The sequence below is a fragment of the Artemia sp. Qi Xiang Cuo genome, chromosome 20, assembly GCF_049724085.1.
Source record: "Artemia sp. Qi Xiang Cuo chromosome 20, ASM4972408v1, whole genome shotgun sequence".
Classification (NCBI taxonomy): Eukaryota; Metazoa; Arthropoda; class Branchiopoda; order Anostraca; family Artemiidae; genus Artemia; species Artemia sp. Qi Xiang Cuo.
In genome coordinates this window covers 5,377,528-5,398,612 of record NC_142813.1, presented here as the reverse complement: position 1 = coordinate 5,398,612, position 21,085 = coordinate 5,377,528, and the positions used below count along the sequence as shown (strand labels likewise).

General features: G+C 33.3%; 1 protein-coding gene across 3 annotated transcripts; it reads right to left on the bottom strand.

Moving 5' to 3' along the window:
• Positions 1–220: 220 nt before the first annotated feature.
• On the bottom strand, positions 221–19,754 carry LOC148939798 (uncharacterized). Of its 3 annotated transcripts, none has more exons than XM_089105899.1 (2): positions 19,688–19,754; positions 221–2,610 (listed from the first exon to the last, which is right to left on the bottom strand). In XM_089105899.1, exon 2 carries the CDS (start codon positions 2,600–2,602, stop codon positions 1,079–1,081), a length of 1,524 nt encoding a protein of 507 aa, XP_088962025.1. In that variant the 5' UTR covers positions 2,603–2,610; positions 19,688–19,754; the 3' UTR covers positions 221–1,078. The 3 variants fall into 3 exon arrangements, with proteins under 3 accessions (XP_088962025.1, XP_088962027.1, XP_088962026.1); XM_089105901.1 differs by having other exon boundaries at positions 19,720–19,752; XM_089105900.1 differs by lacking the exon at positions 19,688–19,754 and adding an exon at positions 19,390–19,443.
• Between the last annotated feature and the right edge of the window lie 1,331 nt (positions 19,755–21,085).

Here is a 21,085-nt window from a genome sequence, read left to right as displayed (position 1 = left end):
TCTATTGATTTCGTGATGTACATAAAATATACATTTTTTCGTAAAACACACTTACCGTCTTTTGATTTTGTGATTTACGTAAAATACACCTCTTTACGTATTTTCATAAAATACAAGTCTTGATTACATCTTTTCGTAAAACACACAGAAATAAACTACTTTGAAGTTTTATTTTTCTGTTTCCAATTGTTTAATGTTGTCAAGCATGCCAAGGAATATAATTTTATTGATATGATATAAGTATGTCCCTACCATTGTAAATGCTCATCAGTAATAATCCTCAAACATTTTGCTTCACAGACACTATTTGTTTTCTTTCCGGTTGAATTAAATATAACAATTAATTTATTTAGCCAACAGTAATTCACTCTACAAGCTCCAGAAGGGCTGTTTATTCAAGTTCAGTTCATTCGAACACAAGAAATAAGGACCAGCTAAAGTTACTTAGTGTTAATAATCTGAGATATATGCCAAATTTTTCCTTTGGGCAACTTTTTTTTTAGTATTGATAGCAGTTTTAGATAAAGCATGTTGGTATATTATAAAAATCAATTTTACCACAAGATAAAAATCCCTGGATGAAAAATTTTAAAATTGAATTATTTCTTAATACATATAGAATTATGTCTCATTGTCTCTTTATTAATGATGCTTATTAATTGGCCTTAAAGATATTCTTAAGAGTATCTTGGCATATTCTGGTCTTCGTATCTTCCAAAACACAAAATCTGGAGAAAAAAAACTGACAATATAAAAATACAGTAAAATAGCTTAACTCAAACATTTTGGGTTAGGTCAGAAAAAGGACTTTAAGTATGATTTTTAGTTGGTTGATCTGGCAGAGCAACTAACCATAGGTAAAACACAGCTGTTACTTTCACTTGTTGAGAACCTTCTCTGTTTTTTATATTTATATCAAGAGAGAAATAGCAATATTCGTGCGCTCATTACAATCAATTGAAAACAAATTAAAAAAAAACTTCAGACTTACATAGCATACTAAACTTAATTTCAGAAGACTTTTATCAATATTATAGCCTAGTGTAAATGAGGTAAAAGGAAGTGCCAAAGTATTCAATCAACCGGAAAAGATACAAAATATATCCTTATCTTCAGTAATTGCAAGCAGGCCATTATGTTGTTGGAAAATTCTTTCAACATTATTAACCGTTTCGCCACCGAAGCAGAGGACATCATTAGAACACAAACGTAGAGTCTTCATATTTTTTGAGCCGCAAAGAACTTTCATAACAGAGATTAGCTCTTCAATCTTAAAGGGATATTGCCGAAGGGATATATAGCGCAAAGCAGCAAACCTTTGTAATATTGCACAAAGATCTGGGGGCTGATCATATAAATCTAGATTGTTAGCTTCAAGTACAACAAGCTGCAAGTTAAAAACAGATAAAAAGGTTCCTAAATCCACTTCATCATTAAAAGAGCTACCACTGATATCAAGCTCTAGCAGAGATTTAGAATGAACTGAATTCATTAAGTAAATCAGGTCTTTAGAATTCAATCTGCAATTACGAAGGCGCAAGGATAATAAGGGATTCTTTAGTAACCATAATAAAGATTGTAAGCATTTTATATGATTCAAACTCAAATCTAAGGACCGCAACTGTGGAAGATTTCCGAGAGCCCCAGATATTGACAGTGAAGAAATGCCGCATTTAAGAAGACCAGAAGAGCCAAAGCTAACAGCGACCAGGTTCTGGTAATTGGGAAGTTCCAATTTCATCTCTGTCACTACTAACTGATCCAAGAGCGATTGTTCATTATGTATGCCAAAACTCTCAAGTTTTGATGTAGCATCCCTTAGTAAGAGCCCGTGAGGGTTTCCCCTAATTCCCAAATAGCCGAAATTGAGCTGGAGCTTGCAACCACTTTCATTATTAACCCTTGGGTTATTCTTAAGGATATCAACAAGGCAGTTGTTGCACTCTGCAGCTGTGAAGCTGTGTGTACATTCACAATGTTCAATCATAAAGTCTAATATAATTTCTCTGTCAATGTCACAATTTACAGCTCTAGCCTTTGATATTCTTTCCAGAAAACCTTCGATAATCTGGTGAGAACAATCATGATTACAGATCGGTAAAATTACTCCTCTCAGGTCAATTACTTTCACTGGAAAATGCTCTTTTCGTAAAATCAGGTCTATAAAAGAATAAAATATATAGCATGCATAATTCATTCGTTTAAGCACGCCAAAACACTCGCAAACATGATCAGATAAAATTTCATGAAGAGAGATGCAACAAACAGGCCAGTTTCTTAGCATATTATAAATTTGCATTTCCAATTTTAAACGACGCCTTTCATGCGTTTCAAATTGCCTTTCAAGGCATATTAGCATTAATCTATTGCACAATGAGAGTGGAATATCACACAAAGATTCCACCTTAGATTTTGCCAATACCCTTAATGATAAATCTTGAAGTTTAGGAACTGGATTCTTTGAAGCTTTACAGTACAAACAGTCTTCTTTAAACTCCAGAAGATATTTCATATGACAACTTCCATACCTTGGCATTTCTTCAAATGGATATACATCTTTCCCAAAAAACTCGTCAACAGCATTGCGATCTTTATGCATCATGGTTTAACCTAAGTGAAAAGATGTGGAGAGAATTTAAAAAAAATCACATCTGAGATACTCTAGTAAGGAACTAACTCTTTAATGCACTAGTGTTCAAACTCACTACAAATTCTTTGGAATTTGGTTCAGATAAGTTACTTCAAATTCTACCAATAAGTTATTATGAAAGTATTATTACTAGTAAAGTGATGTACAAACAATTTCCATTTTTCCTAGCAAGACTTACAGAATCTAAGAATTTACCAAAGTTAATTTTATGAGCGTCATCGTGAGGCAGCTTACTGGATGGCTGAAACCACTTCATCTTTTTTGTGATTAAATGAAAAAAAACAAATTTTTTTGTAACTGAAAGTAAGGAGCAAATTAAAACTTAAAACGAACAGAAATCATTCCGTATATGAAAGGGGCGTCCCCTCCTCAACGCCTTGCTCTTTACGCTAAAGTTTTTTTTCTTTAAAAAATAGCGTTGTGAGAAAGAGTCTAACTTTAGCGTAAAGAGGGAGGTGTTGAGGAGGGGACAGCCCCTTTCATATAGGGAATAATTTCTGTTCGTTTTAAGTTTTAATGTTGCTCCTTACTTTCAGTTAAAAAAAATTTGTTTCTTCTATTTAATTTTTGAACGTTTTTGAATTAATGCAGGTTTTGATTTTGGCTCACTGTACATGAATAATTAAAACAAAATATGCATATCAATTTTACTTTTATTTGGTTAAATGGCTTTCTCGAAAGTTGTTAAATCTTATTCACGAACGTTTTTATTAGTAATAAATATACGTAACTTACGAATTAACTTACGTAACGAACTTCTATATTTATATATTTTAATGCGTTTATTAAAGGTTCACCCCCTATTCAATACCACGCTCTTTACGCTAAAGTTCGAATGTTGTTCCAATTCTTTAAAAATGACTCCTTAATCACAAAGACCGTTAAATAGAATAAATAGCTCTTACGAAAGTACTAAAAATCTTTGGCGTAAAGAGCGAGGAATGACTAGGGGGCGAACCCAATCATATACGTAATAATTTCTGTTCGGTTTAAGCTTTGATGTTGCTCCTTACTTTCAGTTGAAAAACTTTTTTTTTATTTAATTCCTGATCGTTTTTTAAATAATGCTGGGAAACCCGGCGCCCCCTTCATAACAATGTCCCTTCCTCCCTGAAAACGTCCTCCATGGCATGATCCTCCCAAATAACCCCCGCCCCCCCCCCCCCACTACCAGAAAACATCCTCCTGAAAACGTCTGTATACTTCCCAATAACCAATACTATATGTAAACATTGGGTAAAGTTCATAACTTTCAGCCCTCCCCCCAGGGTTTTGGGGGATTAAGTCATCCAAAAAGACATATTTAGTATATTTTCGACCATGTTGAATAGAATGGCTATCTCAAAATTTTGGTCAGGTGACTATGGAAAAAAAATGAGCGTGGGAGGGGGCCTAGTCGCCCTCCATTTTTTGGTCACTTGAAAAGGGCACTAGAACTTTTAATTTCCGTGCGAATGAGCCCTCCCTCGATATTCTAGGACCACTGGGTCGATAAGATCACCGCTGGGGGAAAAAACAAAAAACAAGTAGGCCTAAACACGCATCCGTGATCTTTCTCCTGGCAAAAAATACAAAATTCCACATTTTTGCAGATGTGAGCTTGAAACCTATACAGTAGGGCTCTCTAATACGCTGAAGCCGATCGTATGATTTTCATGAAGGTTTTTTTACTTTTAGGGAGTTTTTCCCCTTTTTTCTAAAATCAGGCAATTTTTTTCAGGCGCGTAACTTTTGATGGGTAAAACCAAACTTGGTGAAACTTATATATTTGAAATCAGCATTAAAATCGGATTCTTTTGATGTATCTATTGGTATCTATCCGTTTTTTAGAGTTTCCGTTACTATTGAGCTGGGTCGCTCCTTACTTACAGTTCGTTACCACAAACTGTTTGATTAATTGAAATAAATCCTCGCCGAGAAACAACCATGTGCATCTCGAAAAGTTATAACACAAAAATTAAGGAAACATATACTAGTCAACGCTTGGAAACAAGAGTGGGGCTTATCCCTGGCTAAACTTCTAACGGTCAGAGTGTTGTCTACGTTTCACTGAATATGATTTTTACCTCTAACACTGTGCTTTTTTAAGACATCAACAAGGGCCAAAGAGGACAAATAAAAATTAAAGAAAGTTATAAGAACAAATACAATTCATAGAATAAATGCATTTTCAATTTAATTTCTCTATTATAATAGGGCTCTATTTCCGTCAATTAGTCTCCTTTTGATTCGATTGTCCTCGAAAATATGGAAAATATTTACCCAAATGCAACTTTTAAAGCAAACATTGGTGACTTTTCAGACACTGTGTGGAATATCAAAGCATATTTTAGACGCAAAAATAGAATTAGGTGTTTTTTTCCAAGGCCACACTACCTTTCTGTGACGAACAAATAAACGTTCAAGTGGGAATTAGTACATTTATTAGTAATGAAAACAAATACAAAAGATATTTCGACCACATAAACACTGTATATATTTTATTAATGCTTTAGTATGTCTGCTAATGACAATCACTGCATATTATACAGCATATTATAATTCAATAACTGGGCCTATCCAAAGTTTTGAGTTGTAAATTTTCTTCTTTAATTTTCCCTAAATGTAAGTTTAATTTATAGTCATATACTTGATTGGTCTACGACGTTTTTTGACGTAGTGCCTTAAGTTCGGTTTTCGGTTTTGGTTTTCAGTGTATGGACCATACCGTACAAACTTTCGATGACGAACAAACTAACGCTCAAATGGGGATGAGCCCATTTATTAGACAGTGAAAACGGACACAAAAGTCTGGATATCACGACTGCATTTGCACGTTTATTAATTCGTCATAGAAAAGCAGTGTGGTCTTAAAAAAAATCTAATTTATGACATTACATGGAGATTTGACCAAACCAACATATAACTATAAATTAGATTGTTTCAATGTAGTTCGACACAGTTTCAATACATTCCAAAGTATTTCACCTTAATATCCTTAGTTTTAATAGCAGCAGTAAAAGTAGTAAAGTAAAATTAAAAGTATTGGCCTTAGCTTTAGTGTCAGCAGTAGGAGTAGTAGTAATAGTAGTAGCAGCAGTAGTAGTACGAGTAGAAGCAGTAGTATTAGAATGCAAATATTTCCTTTGGGTTAGTTCAACATCCCCCACAACAAGCCCTGTTAGTTTCAACTTCACACACCAATCTGTTCCTAAGATATTGCTGTTACGCCCTTTTGACAACTTGCATAAATATGTCGTGTTATGATTCAATTAATGCTCCCCCTCAAAATTCCTTGAAAATTTCACCTTCATACCATTAGGCATAATTGTAACAGTAGTCATAGTAGTAATATTGGTATTACTAGTAGTAGTGTTAATAGTAATATCAGTAGGCCTTTTAGAATTAACGTATTGCCTTTTGGTCAGTTGAACGTCTCTCTCATCAAGTTCTGGAAGTTTCAACAAATACAATTAACCATTGTTATCACAAAGCTGAAATGTCCTTTTGATAACCTATATGTTTACAGCCTATACTTCATGAAATTTTCATCTCAACGCTCTTAGCCTTACAAGTAGATGCAACAGAAGTTGTAGTTGAAATAGTAGTAGGAGTAGTAGTAGTAGTAGTAAACGTGGCAGTGATAGTAGCACTAGTATTAGCGAGCAGATGCTGCCTTTTGGAAAGATGATCTTCCCCTTTAAGTATTCTCTCAAAGTTCCAACTTAGTACCCAAATCAATTAGTGACATACGCTCTTTTGACAATGTACATGCACATAGTATCATTTGATAAAGTTCAAATTTCCCCTCAAAATTGCAAATTGAGTAGTGTGACAATAGTAGTACTGGTAGTATGCAAATATTGTCTTTTTGATCATCTGGAGGGAGACAAGGAAACGAAGGAAGTAATCCCAAACATTAATGCCAAGCTGACTAAAGATACACTACGACTAAAAAGGTTGTTCTGTTCGTCTTAGGTTTAATATTAAGTCTTTACTCTGTAACTCTTTACTTTTCTCTAAAAACTTCTGTTCTGAATAAAAAAAATTTCAAATTAATTTCTGTTCATTTTTAATTACAGTTTTTTTTATTGGTTAATAAAAGGAATATTTGTGAATTATTTTTTTAATATTTCTCAGTTGTAGTAATTTTAGTGGTAGTAGTCGCAGCAGAAAGGGTAGTAGTCATAGAAGGCCTATCTGTAATAGTAGCAGTAGTTTTAGCAGCGACTGTAATAGTAGTCTTAGAAATAGCATCACTCCCAATAGTACTAGTTGTTGCAGCAGTAATCATGGAAGTAGTGGCCATTGTAGTCAAACATTACTAATTATTGATCTATCCGTTTAGGTTTCACTTATTTATTGATAGTGATGTATGTTCGTTTTACACTTGAACTACTATTTATTTAATAATAGTAATCAATTATGCTATTTAATTATAATATTTAAATTTATACTATTTAAATTACTAATATTATTTATTTAGATTTATTTAAAATTATACTATTTAAATTTATTTCTGCTTGTCTTAGCTCTTAACTCTTTAAAACTTCTTACTTTGTAACTCTTTACTTTTCTCTAAAAACTTATTTTCTTAATAATTTTTTTCCAATTAATTTCTGTTCATTATTAAATTATATGGTTTTTTTTTATTGGTCAATAAAAGGAATGTTTGCGAAGTATTTTTTTTTTATTTTTTCAGTTGTGGTATTCTTAGTGGTATTAGTTGCAGCAGTACTAGTAGTAGTCGCATAATTACCAGTAAAATAACAATATCATATCTAGACCTGTTTCTTCCAGCATTTGGGTAGTTTTGCACAATGTTAACTACAAGGGGCTGTGAAATATGTCATATATAAAATACGTGAAATACCAGTAAAATATGTAAATTGTTAATCTTACGAGGGTCTGTAAAATTACTGTACGATACCCAATTTTACTATTTACAAAACTAGAGCTTAATGAATAGGACTGATCACTTGCACATGATCATGCACATGATCACTGATCACTTGATCATGCACAAGATCACTTTCATTTATTTTCCGCACTTTACATTCATCAGAAAGAGTGTTTGTTTAAATTTAATTGTTCCCCTGAAATATCATATACTAAAATTTACACAAAATACTTTGAAACTGATCCACTTCCATAACAGAAGACAAGCAAATTTAGTGCTTGATTGGAATATCCTAATTTTATCAGAAACAGCAAAAATGTAGCCTAGATATAGATTTTTTTAACCTTCTTTCACAACTGTATCTATGCAAAAAAAAATGTAATTACAGTGAGTCCATACTCCACCACAATATGTCATAAAATGATTATAATAAACAACATTATATTCATAAGTCTTTAAAACAACATTAGGCATAATTATATTATAAAACAACATTATATTATATTCATAATTCATTATACTTGTCAAAATCTAGAGTTATGTTCAAATAGTATTACAAATTAGCCACATATTCGCTGATGCCCTTAGAAAAGTTCGTTCTGCATATGGAAAGCTTGTCCTGAGCAAGGCGAGATTTAGTCGTGATATTTTAGCCCGATTGTATAATGCATTTGTTTTACCGAGCTTTCTCTACATCTCTCCGTTTTGGAGTTGCTTCACACAGACAGAGAAGAAAAAGTTGTACACGGTTTACTTTGAATATGCTGAGTATCTGCTTGGAATACCACCATGGTCCAAAAACCGGTATTTGATCAGTAGATTTCGATTGATAGACCCTGCCTTGGCAGTTCCTGCCAGAGTAGCGAGTTTTCATAAAAAGTTCATGACTCTAGGTCATCCTTGGGTAACTCTTCAGGGACAGACTTGAGTTGAATGTGTTATTTGAATGTCGATGTTGAGGACCCATTTCATTGTATATATTCGTGTTAAACCGTACTTTGTTGTTTGTCTTTTTTTTTTCTTTTTGCATTTTTTTCACTTTTTTATACTCTGCCGCCCATTGTATCTTTTACAGTTTTGGCAGGTAATAAATCTATATTATTATTATTATTATTATTATATTACACTCTAGAGTTCTCTCTAGATTTTGACACTCTGTCAAAATCTAGAGTTATGTTCAAATGGTATTACAAATTAGCCACATATTACACTGAATAGCAGAGAAAAAGACAATAACATTTGAGGAAATAAAATTCTCTACTTTTTGCAAATGAGATATTTTTCAAGGGATACAATTTGGCTATGAGTTTTTGTTATATTGATAAATTGTCAGACATACATCCAAAAAAGTTTACCAGAATATTGAAATAACAACAGAACAAACTAACTGTGTTCAATAAATTTATTTCAACAAAACCATTTATAAATCTTTTGCGTCCCACAGGGGTGCCAATTATGGGCAGGGGGCAATTCCCCCCCCCTAGACTTTGAAATATGCCTTCTTGTTTATATTTCATAGCTATTTTCTATTTTGGCATAGCTAACTGGTTATCACCCCCCCCCCTCCCCCAGATATTTTGCAACTTGATGCCACATGACAATTAACTGTCAGAAAGCAACTTTTATTCCTTAAATGGAATTACCATGAGAAAGTGGTGATGAGAAGTTAACAAAACTATAGCCATTCAAGTAATAGAAAATTACTTGAAGAAAGAAATAAAAAGTATTGTTCATAACTAGGAAATTGGACATTCTTTTACTATTAGCATTTCCTTTCTATATGTTACAGCTCAGACAAATGGTACTTGAGCCAATGGTTAGAGACAAGATACTGCAGTTAGAAGACACTTGCTAGCACTGTATCTTTAACCTCCATTGAACACAGTAGGCCAGAAACAAGACTGGAAGAGAACTGACATTGCAACTATTAATCAGAAATGTGATTAAATACTACAAATGGAGATACATCATCCATGCATATGAAACTTGGCTCCCCTGGAATATTTGTGCAACTTTACAACCCAACTTGGGTGATGTACTGGCTGTACCAAGCCTGAAGACAGACTGTGTGCACCCTCAGATAATCAGCTTAGCATAAGTGGGATAGACTACTGTGCAGGCATGTTTTAATTAAATATTTAATATATAGAGTTGGTCAAGTTAGGTAGTAATGCGTTCTGGGAAGCCTGCTTTCCATAATTCTATGTTGTAGTTTCCATAATTTTGTTGCTAGAGTATTTTATTTTCATCATATTTTGGTATATTTCATTAGGATTAACCTAACTTCACTTCTTGAGTGTGGTCAGAATAACACATTAGTACCAAGAGTAATTTCGTGATACCCTAAGCACCACTAGAAGCACATGAGGATCTAAGGCAAGTGTCTAAAAAAAAAATTGGATGGGGAAATAAGTGAGAAATGTTCAGAAGAAACACTGTAGGACTAGGGCAGAAACCAATAGGTAAATAAGTGATACATCAAAAAATTGTACTAACAAAGCCATTTGAAAAATAGACAATATCAGTACACTTATGTGTGACTTAGAGCTGAGTTTGTTCCCATTGGAGGTGCGGGGGAGGGGCTTGATATGATGCATTTATGACCACAGTGATTATTATACTTTGAAGTTGCTTTTAGCTAAAAATTTATTGGTTGAATTGAAAATTGAAAAAGCTAAAGCTAAAAGCTAAAGCTGAAAAAGCTAAACAGAATTGAAAAATTTTTCAATTCTTGCCATATACTATAGGCTATCCATATTCAAATTTGTGAAAAGCTACTCAACTATACTTCTACTAAAGCAACCCTTGATTGGAAATAGTTGCAACACCTTCTTGACTCTAACAGCTGTTTTTAAAATTAAGTTTTAGCGCTAGAAGGTCATAAAATAAACTTATGACTTTATTTTACATCATGGAAGACATAGAATAGGTTAAGTCATAGAAAGTCATAATATAGGTAAAGGTATGAAGAACAGCTTACTGGAACATAATTTTGTCAATGAATTTATGAGTTAAGATTTAATTTAAATAAATTTGAGTAAGAGATAAGGCAGATAGCCTATAGTTATTTATAGCATTCTGGTTAAAATCAAATTTCCCTGCCAAATAGAACAATCATGAAAAAAAATTTGATGATATACTCATCATTGTTCTTAGACTACTGATCAGAACAGAATGATAAAAGACATTTGCAAGAGAATATATGGGAAACATATAATTTGGGCTATATATTTGCACATTGGGGGGTTGGGGTAAAGTATTTGGACAGTTTGAAGCTAGAAAACAATTCTTACTTCATAATATGCAGAATAATCATATCTAACAGATTTTGCATGCAGGGCTGTTATACTTTACGTTAACCCCCCTAATGTGCCAATATATAGCCTAAATTTGTTTCTAAAGCATATTTTCATAATATTTTGTGATGTTTAATTGGGATTGATCATCAAAGAAACAGGTTCTTATTAAATGAAGCACCTGACTGTGTGGTGTACAAGTACCACTAAAAGTTTTATTTTCTAACCTGAATCCTTTCTGAGATAGCAAAAAGTAGTTAAAATAGAATTTTATCAAAGGTTTAAGATCTTAGCACAATGATGAGCAAAAGAACAGCCTTTGAGTAAAATTTTAAGCCATATCAATGGGTTTTTATCTAAATTTAAGAAATGTATTTGCAGTTCTTTAAAACCTTTCATAATTGGAATTTAGCAAAGTTGTGGAGCTGAAAACAGTTTTCTTTTACTTCATTTAAGAAGAAGATCTCTTTTGCAAGGTTTTAGTTTTATAACACAAAGATTTTTACAGGTCATTAAAAGTCAATGCCTCTACAATGAGAAGGAGTGAGGGTAGGTACTTCAAAATACTTTCTTAGGGCATACATTTGTCTGTATACCCATCCCTGAAATTTTCATTTTTCTAACCTAACCCATTTCTAGCTACAAAAGCTACAAAAGTAGCTCCAACCAGAATTTTACCATAAAGTTTGCTGATTTTGTGGTTTAGCACTATTTTTTGTACGTAGTTCTCATCAACAGCTGTTTCACAATGCCAATTCAAAGAAAACCTCCACTAGAAGCACAAATATTTTGTTTATTGTCTATTTGTTTATATATTTGTACAGTCAACCAATCCCAACTAGCCTACTCCTAATTATCTAGACCTATAGTCATTCACATAAAGTAGTCCAAGATTAGGAGCCTATTGTCCCTGTTTAGGAAAAAATACCTCTTGATCAAAATATTTGCCTGAGTATATAGGGTTTTACCCTAAAGTCATGGGCAATATCAGGTCCCATAAGGGGAGGGGGCACAGTAACAATTGTGATGGCACCAATCACTATATTTCAAAAGAGTAGGGAAAAGGTACAAATGATTCAACAGCACAATTTTGGAACCCTTGTCAAAATTTCCCAACAAAATGGAATAACTCTGTTTAGCCATGACTTGGAGAGCCATCTCTTGAAGCCATTTCTGTATTTCAACAATAGAAAATGTTGACACAATATCCAGTACACCCAGATAAGAAAAAAACATTTAATTCAGTCAGTTTCCTGTTTTGGACAAGAATGGAGCTCCAAACAATTTTTCAGGTATACAATGTTCAAACTGCTGTTACTAGGTTATTTATTGCAAAAAAAAGTTGAGATTAGCATCAACGCATCAGGATTCATCTGATTTTATCTTAATTCTAGTCAAATTAGCTTTTTCTTGATAAAATTAAATTAAAATGGCAACACATATTGCATTGTCAAAACTAGGTTCCAAGTGACAAAAATTCTTGTTTAATGTAGTGGAATACCAGGTGCATTAAGAATATTCCTTTAGTCAAATTCAAACATAGATAATGGCTTCTATAAATTAATTTATTTACTTTGCAAATACCTTGTAGTAACCTTTTCAAAATTTTTGACAGACAGAAACAGGCCCTTTCAAAATATAGGTTACTCTGTCAAAACTTCAATGAACATGTAAAACAAATGAGAAATAATTGGTGTTGAAATTACAGGGTCCACTGACCAAAATATGTCTGTCAAATTTATGGGTGTCTGCTACTGCCAAAAATTGCAGAGCTTCTTTAAATGAAGTATATCTGTAATATCTCAGAAACAGCTAAAGTAATGAAATTGAAAAGTTTCAGGAGATGTTCACCAAATCCAAAACTATGTAAATCCAGATTGGCATGATGATTACTTTTATAAACCAACAACAAAAAAAATGTAGATTAAAAACAAACATAAAAAGAAAGTTAAACAACTAGACTGAGCCAAACAAGAAAAAATAAAATCAAAGAATGACTAAAACTGGAAACAATGGATATGGCTAAAAAAGGATAAATATGGCTTGCAAAAAAATAAGAATTACAATAAATAACAGGAGTGTTGTTTGGGGGGGGGGCAGTTGCCCCCAATAACATGGAGAAAAAAATTATTATGTCCCTTGCCCCTTGACTATCAAGATATAGACCCCTCTTCCCCCCCCCCCCCAAAAAAAAGAATACTGGAAATTTGCCCCTGATAAATAATCAAGTCTAACTTTAAAAACAGGAATTCCTGCAACCAGTATTTGGGCTAATACCCCTACGCCTTCTGAAGGCTAGAGCATCAACCTGCAAGAGAGACTTGAAAAAACAACTGTAAGAGACATCTTTGAAAACTCATTAGGGCTTTTCTTTTGCTCCAAGATCTTATATCTAAGATCTTTTTGCAAAGATTTCTGTTCTTTTTGTTCATCTTTGTTTTAAGATCTTACAGCTCACTGATGTTAGAAAAAAGTGTGAAGGATACCATTTTTCTGCCACATAGAACAATGATCCAAGAACTTTGATGATGCTCATCATTGTTCTTAGACTGCTGATCAGAGCAGAATGATGAAAGACCTTTGCAAAAGAATAGCATTAGAAGTAAGATCTTACTGCTAAGATTTTACTTTTAAGTGTTTTTTGCCAAGATGTAAGACCTTAGCACAAAGTTGAGTAAAAGAACAGGCCAATTGACAACAACCTTGGTAAAATTCTACTTTAGTTACTTTTGGCTATCTTGGAAAGGAGTTGGGTTAGGAAAATGAAACTATCAGGGATGGATGTACATGCTGAGGGTTGTCCTGGGAAGGTACTTTGAAGTACCTCCCTCCACTCATCCCCCCCTATATATAATGGTTAATTACTGCACATTATTAGTTGTTTTTAACTCATATTTCATCCTATATTACTATCATAAATATAAATCACTACTTACCTTACACAACTTCTGCTTTTAACCTTGTTCATTAAAATATATTCCAAAATCCTATTTAAATCCTAAGCCATTTAATTTTCAACCCATGCTGACTTTCTTTATGGTATATCAAACCAGGTTTGTTGTGATGTCACACTTGCCTTATCAGGCACCCTGCTACCCTTAAGGGTAGCAGGCACATGCCAAACAACTCTGTTGATAAGACCATTTAAACTGTATTAATTAGGGAAAGGATTTCACAAGAGAGATCAGTAAAAATAACCTAATCCTTTTTAGAGGACAAATTATGCTTCCCCCAATCTCAAAATTTTCTAAAATTCTGCTTTAGGAGCTTTTTAAATATTTCTAAGGCAGTAAGACATAGATTTTTAAAAACAAAGGACTCGACTTCAGAGGACACTTTATATCATGGGAAGAGTTTTTTCAAGTTACCCTTCCCCCCAAACTCAAAATTTTCTAAAATTATAATTCATAAGTTTTTAAGATATTTATAAATTACTAACAGATACCCTGCTAAAAACATCAGAATCGACATCATAGGACCAATTCTATCAAAGGCCTAGTCTTTTGAACTCCCTCTGCCGCCCCAACGCCATATCTTCAAATAGTCTAATTTTGTATGTTTTAAAATATTTTTTTTATTTACAAAGCGATCCGACATATATCACGAAATACATCAGAATAAACTTAAGAAGACAATTTATGTCATGGGAAGTGGTTTTTGAAATCTCCCTTTCCCCCAAACTCAAAATTTTCCAAAATTCTACTTTAGAGGATTTTTAAATATTTCTAAAGCGCTAAGACATAGAGTGCTAAAAACATCAGAATCAACTTCAGAGGACACGTTATATCACGGGAAGAGGTTTTTAAAATCCCCCTTCCCCCCCAATCTCAAAATTTTCTGAAATTCTACTTTAGGAGCTTTTTAAATATTTCAAAAGCGCTAAAACATAGAGTGCTAAAGACATCAGAATCAACTTTAGAAGACAATTTATGTCATGGGAAGATGTTTTTTGAAATCTCCCTTCCCCCCAAACTCAAAATTTTCCAAAATTCTACTTTAGAAGCTTTTTTAAATATTTCTAAAGTGCTAAGACATAGAGTGCTAAAAACATCAGAATTGACTTCAGAGGACACGTTATATCACGGGGAAGAGGTTTTTAAGATCCCCCTTCCTCTCACTCTCAAAGTTTTCTAAAAGTCTGCTTTATGATCTTTTTAAATTTTTCAAAAGCGCTGCGACAGAGTTCTACATACATCAGACTCAACTTTAGAAGACAATTTATGTCATGGGAAGAGATTTTTGACATCCCCCTTCCCCTCAATCTCAAAATTTTCCAAAATTCTACTTTAGGAGCTTTTTAAATATTTCTAAAGCGCTAAGACATAGAGTGCTAAAAACAGCAGAATCGACTTCAGAGGGTACCTTATATCACGGGTAGATGTTTTTAAAATCCCCCTTTTCTCAAATTCTGCTTTAGTCGATTATTAAATATTTCTAAAGCACTAAGACATAGAGTGCTAAAAACATCAGAATCGACTTCAGAGGACACGTTATATCACGGGAAGAGGCTTTTAAAATCCCCCTTCTCCCCAAACTCAAAATTTTCTAAAATTCTAATTTAGGAGCTTTTTAAATATTTCTAAAGCGCTAAAACATAGAGTGCTACGGGAAGAGGTTTTGAAAATCCCCCTTCCCCCAAACTCAAAATTTTCCAAAATTTTACTTTAGAAGGTTTTTTCAATATTTCTAGAGCGCTAAGATATGGAGCGCTACAAATATTGGAATCGACTTCTGAGGAAAAATTATGTTATGGGAAGATGTTTTTGGAATCCCCTTTCCCCCAAACTCAAAATTTTCCAAAATTTTAATTTCGAAGCTTTTTTCAATAGTCCTAAAGCGCTAAGACATTGAGCGCTAAGACATAGAGCGCTACAGACATCAGAATCAACTTTAGAGGATAAATTATATTATGGGAAGATGTTTTTGAAATCCCCCTTCCCCCCAAACTCAAAATTTTCCAAAATTCTATTTTAGAAGCTTTTAAAATATTTCTAAAGCACTAATAGATAGAGTGCTAAAAACATCAGAATCTACAAACATCAGAATCGACTTTAGAGGACAAATTATGTTATGGAAAGATATTTTTGAAATCCCCCGTCCCCCAAACTCAAAATTTTATAAACTTCTGCTCTAAAAGATTTTTAAATATTTCCAAAGCACTCATAGATAGAGTACTACAAATATCGGAACCAACTTCAGAGGGCAAATTATTTTATGGGTAGATGTTTGTGAAATCCCCCTTCCCCAAACTCAAAATTTTCCAAAATTTTATTTTCGAAGCTTTTTTAAATATTTCAAAAGCGCTAAGACATAGGGCGCTACAAACATCAGAATCAAATTAAGAGGAAAAATTATGTAATGGTAAGATTTTTTTGAAATCCCCCGTCCCCCCAAACTCAAAAATTACCGAAATTATACTGTAGTAGATTTTAAAATATTTATAAAGAACTAATAGATAGAGTGCTAAAAACATCAGAATTGACATCACAGGACATCCTATATTACGGGAAGAGGGTTTGAAAATCCCCTGGAATAACCCTCACCACATTGACCAAAATTCTAATTTAGACTGCATTCTATCTATTTATTAAGTACAAATGAATAGAGCAATACAAACATCAGAATTAGAGTCAGAGGCCAATTTATTCTTTTTTACGCTCGTGTTGAAACCACTTTTCCACCCACACTCAAAATTTTGAAAAATTTTGAGTTTTGGGGGAGGGTGGATTTCAAAAACATCTTCCCGTGATATAATGTGTCCTCTGAAGTTGATTCCGATGTTTTTAGCACTCTATGTCTTAGTGCTTTAGAAATATTTAAAAAGCTCCTAAAGCAGAATTTTAGAAAATTTTGAGATTGGGGGGAAGGGGGATTTTAAAAACCTCTTTCCGTGATATAACGGGTCCTCTGAAGTCGATTCTGATGTTTTTAGCACTCTATGTCTATGGAAATATTTTAAAAGATTCTAAAGTAGAATTTTGGAAAATTTAGATTTTGGGGGGAAGGGGGATTTCAAAAATATCTTCCCATAAAATAGTTTATTCTCTAAAGTTGATTCTGATGTTTGTAGCGCTCTATGTCTTAGCGCTTTAGAAATATTTAAAAAGCTTCTAAAGTAGAATTTTGGAAAATTTTGAGTTTGGGGGAAGGGGATTTTCAAAACCTCTTCCCATGATATAACGTATCCTCTGAAGTCGATTGTGTATTTTTAGCACTATATAGCTTAGTGCTTTAGAAATATTTTAAAACCTTCTAAAGTAGAATTTTGGGAAATTTTGAGTTTGGGGGGGGAAAGGGGATTTCAAAAACATCTTCCCATAACATAATGTATCCTCTCAAGTAGATTCTGATGGTTGTAGCGCTCTCTGTCTTAGCGCTTTAGAAATATTTAAAAAGCTTCTAAAGTAGAATTTTGGAAAATTTTGAGTTTGGGGGGAAGGGAGATTTCAAAAACATCTTCCCATGACATAAATTGTCTTCTTTGATTCTGATGTCTGTAGCTCTCTATGTTGTAGCGCTTTAGAAATATTTAAAATAATTTAAAAGCTTCTAACGTAGAATTTTGAAAAATTTGGAGTTTTGGGGGAGGGGTGATTTTAAAAACATCTTCCCGTGATATAACTTGTTCTCTGAAATTGATTCTGATGCTTTTAGCATTGCATGTGTTAGTACTTTATAAATATTTAAAAAGCTTCTAAAGTAGAATTTTAAAAAATTTTGAGTTTGGGGGGAAGGGTGATTTCAAAAACCTCTTCCCGTGATATAACGTGTCCTCTGAAGTTGATTCTGATGTTTTTAGCACTCTATGTCTTAGTGCTTTAGAAATATTTAAAAAGCTACTAAAGCAGAATTTTGGAAAATTTTGAGTTTGGGGGGAAGGGAGATTTCAAAAACATCTTCCCATGACATAAATTGTCTTCTTTGATTCTGATGTCTGTAGCTCTCTATGTCGTAGCGCTTTAGAAATATTTAAAAGCTTCTAAAGTAGAATTTTGAAAAATTTTGAGTTTGGGGGAGGGGGGATTTTAAAAACATCTTCCCGTGATATAATGTGTCCTCTGAAGTCGATTCTGATGTTTTTAGCACTGTATCTTTTAGTACTTTAGAAATATTTTAAAAGCTTCTAAAGTAGAATTTTAAAAAATTTTGAGTTTGGGGGAAGGGTGATTTCAAAAACCTCTTCCCGTGATATAACGTGTCCTCTGAAGTTGATTCTGATGTTTGTAGCTCTCTATGTCTTAGTGCTTTATAAATATTTAAAAAGCTTCTAAAGTAGAATTTTGGAAAATTTTGATTTTGGGGGGACGGGAGATTTCAAAAACATCTTCCCATGACATAAAGTGTCTTCTTTTAGTCTTAGTTCTGGAGTGCTCTATGTCGTCTCGCTTAAGAAATATTTACCATATTTTAAAAGATACTACAGTAGCATTTTGAAAAATTTTGAGTTTTGGGGGAGGGGGGAGTTCAGAAGAAATTTCATGGACTGTCACTGGTTCTTTGTATTCAAGTCTGATGCTTTTATTTTATTCTGTTTTAGTACTTAGAAATATTTAAAAATCTTATAAAGTATAATTTTAGAAAAATTTGAGTTTGGGGGAAGGGTGATTTCAAAAACCTCTTCCCGTGATATAACGTGTCCTCTGAAGTTGATTCTGATGTTTTCAGCACTGTATATTTTAGTACTTTATAAATATTTCAAAAGCTTCTAAAGTAGAATTTTAGAAAATTTTGAGTTTTGGGGGAAGGGTGATTTCAAAAACCTCTTCCCGTGATATAACGTGTCCTCTGAAGTCGATTCTGATGTTTGTAGTACTCTAAAATTTAGTACTTTAGAAATTTTTTAAAAGCTTCTAAAGAAGAATTTTAGAAAATTTTAAGTTCGGGTGGAAGGGGAATTTCAAAAACATCTTCCCATGACATAATTTGTCCTCTAAAAAGGATTAGGTTATTTTTACTGATCTCTCTTGTGAAATCCTTTCCCTAATTAATACAGTTTAAATGGTCTTATCAACAGAGTTGTTTGGCATGTGCCTGCTACCCTTAAGGGTAAGGGTGTCTGATAAGGCAAGTGTGATCACAACAAACCTGGTTTGATATACCATAAAGAAAGTCAGCATGGGTTGAAAATTAAATGGCTTAGGATTTAAATAGGATTTTGGAATATATTTTAATGAACAAGTTTAAAAGCAGAAGTTGTGTAAGGTAAGCAGTGATTTATATTTATGATAGTAATATAGGATGAAATATGAGTTAAAAACAACTAGTAATGTGCAGTAATTTACCCTTATATAGAGGGGGGATGAGTGGAGGTAGGTACTTCAAAGTACCTTCCCAGGACAAACCTTAGCATGTACATCCATCCCTGAAAGTTTCATTTTCCTAACCCAACTCTGTTCCAAGATAGCCAAAAGTAACTAAAGTAGAATTTTACCACAACCTCAAATTTTATACCCATTCATCAAAATTTATTTCCAAAACACATTGCCTTTTAGGATTGACATTATAGCCCCAATTCTAGATAAATAGGCTAGGTTAATATTTTGTTAATTTAAATGTGTAATCACCTATGGATATGAATTGCAAACTGAGAACAAAACTGTTTTATAGGCTATAATAACTAGCCTAGAAACTTTGACTGCATTAATTTAATGAAGAAATGAATTAATAGGGCCACATGCATACACTAGGCAAGGTGAGAAAGTGTGCAAGTGACTTGGTTGGTATAGGCTAATTTGTTTGGAAAGATCACACAACGAGGGATCAAGTAGCCTAGGTTAACCTTGTCAGTTATGGAATCTTTTATGCTATATTTTAGCCCCGTTATGTTCTATACTATAGGGTTGGATTATAATGGTAAATTACATAGAATAGATCAACAAGTAGGATTAGTTAACCATCAAAATGTAGCTTAGCAGGCTCTATACAAAATACAACTTGGACGATATAACAGCGTTGTCATCTGAAACACTGATGTCAAACCTCATAAAATTCAATTTTCTTAGTTATTTGACAAAAAATGCCTTTCTGTGCCAGTAGCATTTATTTCGAACAGATACTCATTCATAAGAAAAAGAAAACATGATTTAATCAGGCCAGAAGTTGTATCCAAAAGTTTTAAATGCCCGTATTCTTCTGCCTCCCCATCAGAAAAGTAAAAATTACTTTTCAAAAAAGTATAAAATTAATAAAATGCTACCTAAACCAATGAAATAAATCAGACCGCATCTGAATGGGGTATTTATTATTAAACTCTACCGTGGTAAACCTGTAATTTGTCATTAATTTTGATGTATTTCATTGGCACGGAAAACCCATTTAATTTACTTTATATTAAATATACTTTCACTTAGCTCACGTAACTTAGGCTACTTAGGAAATTAAATATTTTTCAACCTAGTGATAATCACACGAGAAATTTATAATAGCCTATATTTAAAAAATGGCATCAATTATAATATGATCATTGACTTTATTGAAAACAGACCATAAATATTCAGTCCAAAGACCGAAAATTTGAAGGACACTTTCCAAAATGGAATAATTGTCTAGAATTTTGCTACTTTGTTTGGATTATGGCCTTGTAATGTTTCAATATTTGTTTAGTGAACACAATTTTAGGAATTGGTCTATAGAATAGTAAAATTGTATAAATTTGATTACAAGTATGAAGTTTGAGCTGAATTGTTTGATACTGATAATTGTTTGAATAGGACTGATTTTCTTCCGCTGCGACTGTACTTTGTAGCGTGCACGCGCCAACTGGATTCGGTAGAGAACGTTCCTACCTAACGAACCAATATCTAGTCAGTTGTCTCCAAGCACCTGAAGAGTCAGGACCATCATTTTTGCGTGACGTGGTAGTTTTTAGTGTTGCTAGTTTTGACTTTGACTACTGTTATGCGCCCTTTTTGACTGTATGCAACTCTTATAGTATATAACTTTGTACATAAAATACTGTAGTATCATGGAATAGTATTGTATATGATACTATAGTATAAAGTCTATAACACTGCTCAATTATCCGCTTGATTTGATTCACTAGGCAGCAGTGGTTTTGGTACCGGGGCTTTTGTTGCTGAATGCAAGCATTACGCTAGCTTTTGGATAAGAGCTCCACGCAGGAGTGCAATTTGCTATTGAGCAGGGGGGAGCAACAATAACCCCAGGACCTGAGTTTCCCTCTCCCCCATCTGATGAAAATTTTTACAAAACTAAGATAAGCCTGCATAATTGAAGCATCCACAGAAATGGGTCAGTTCT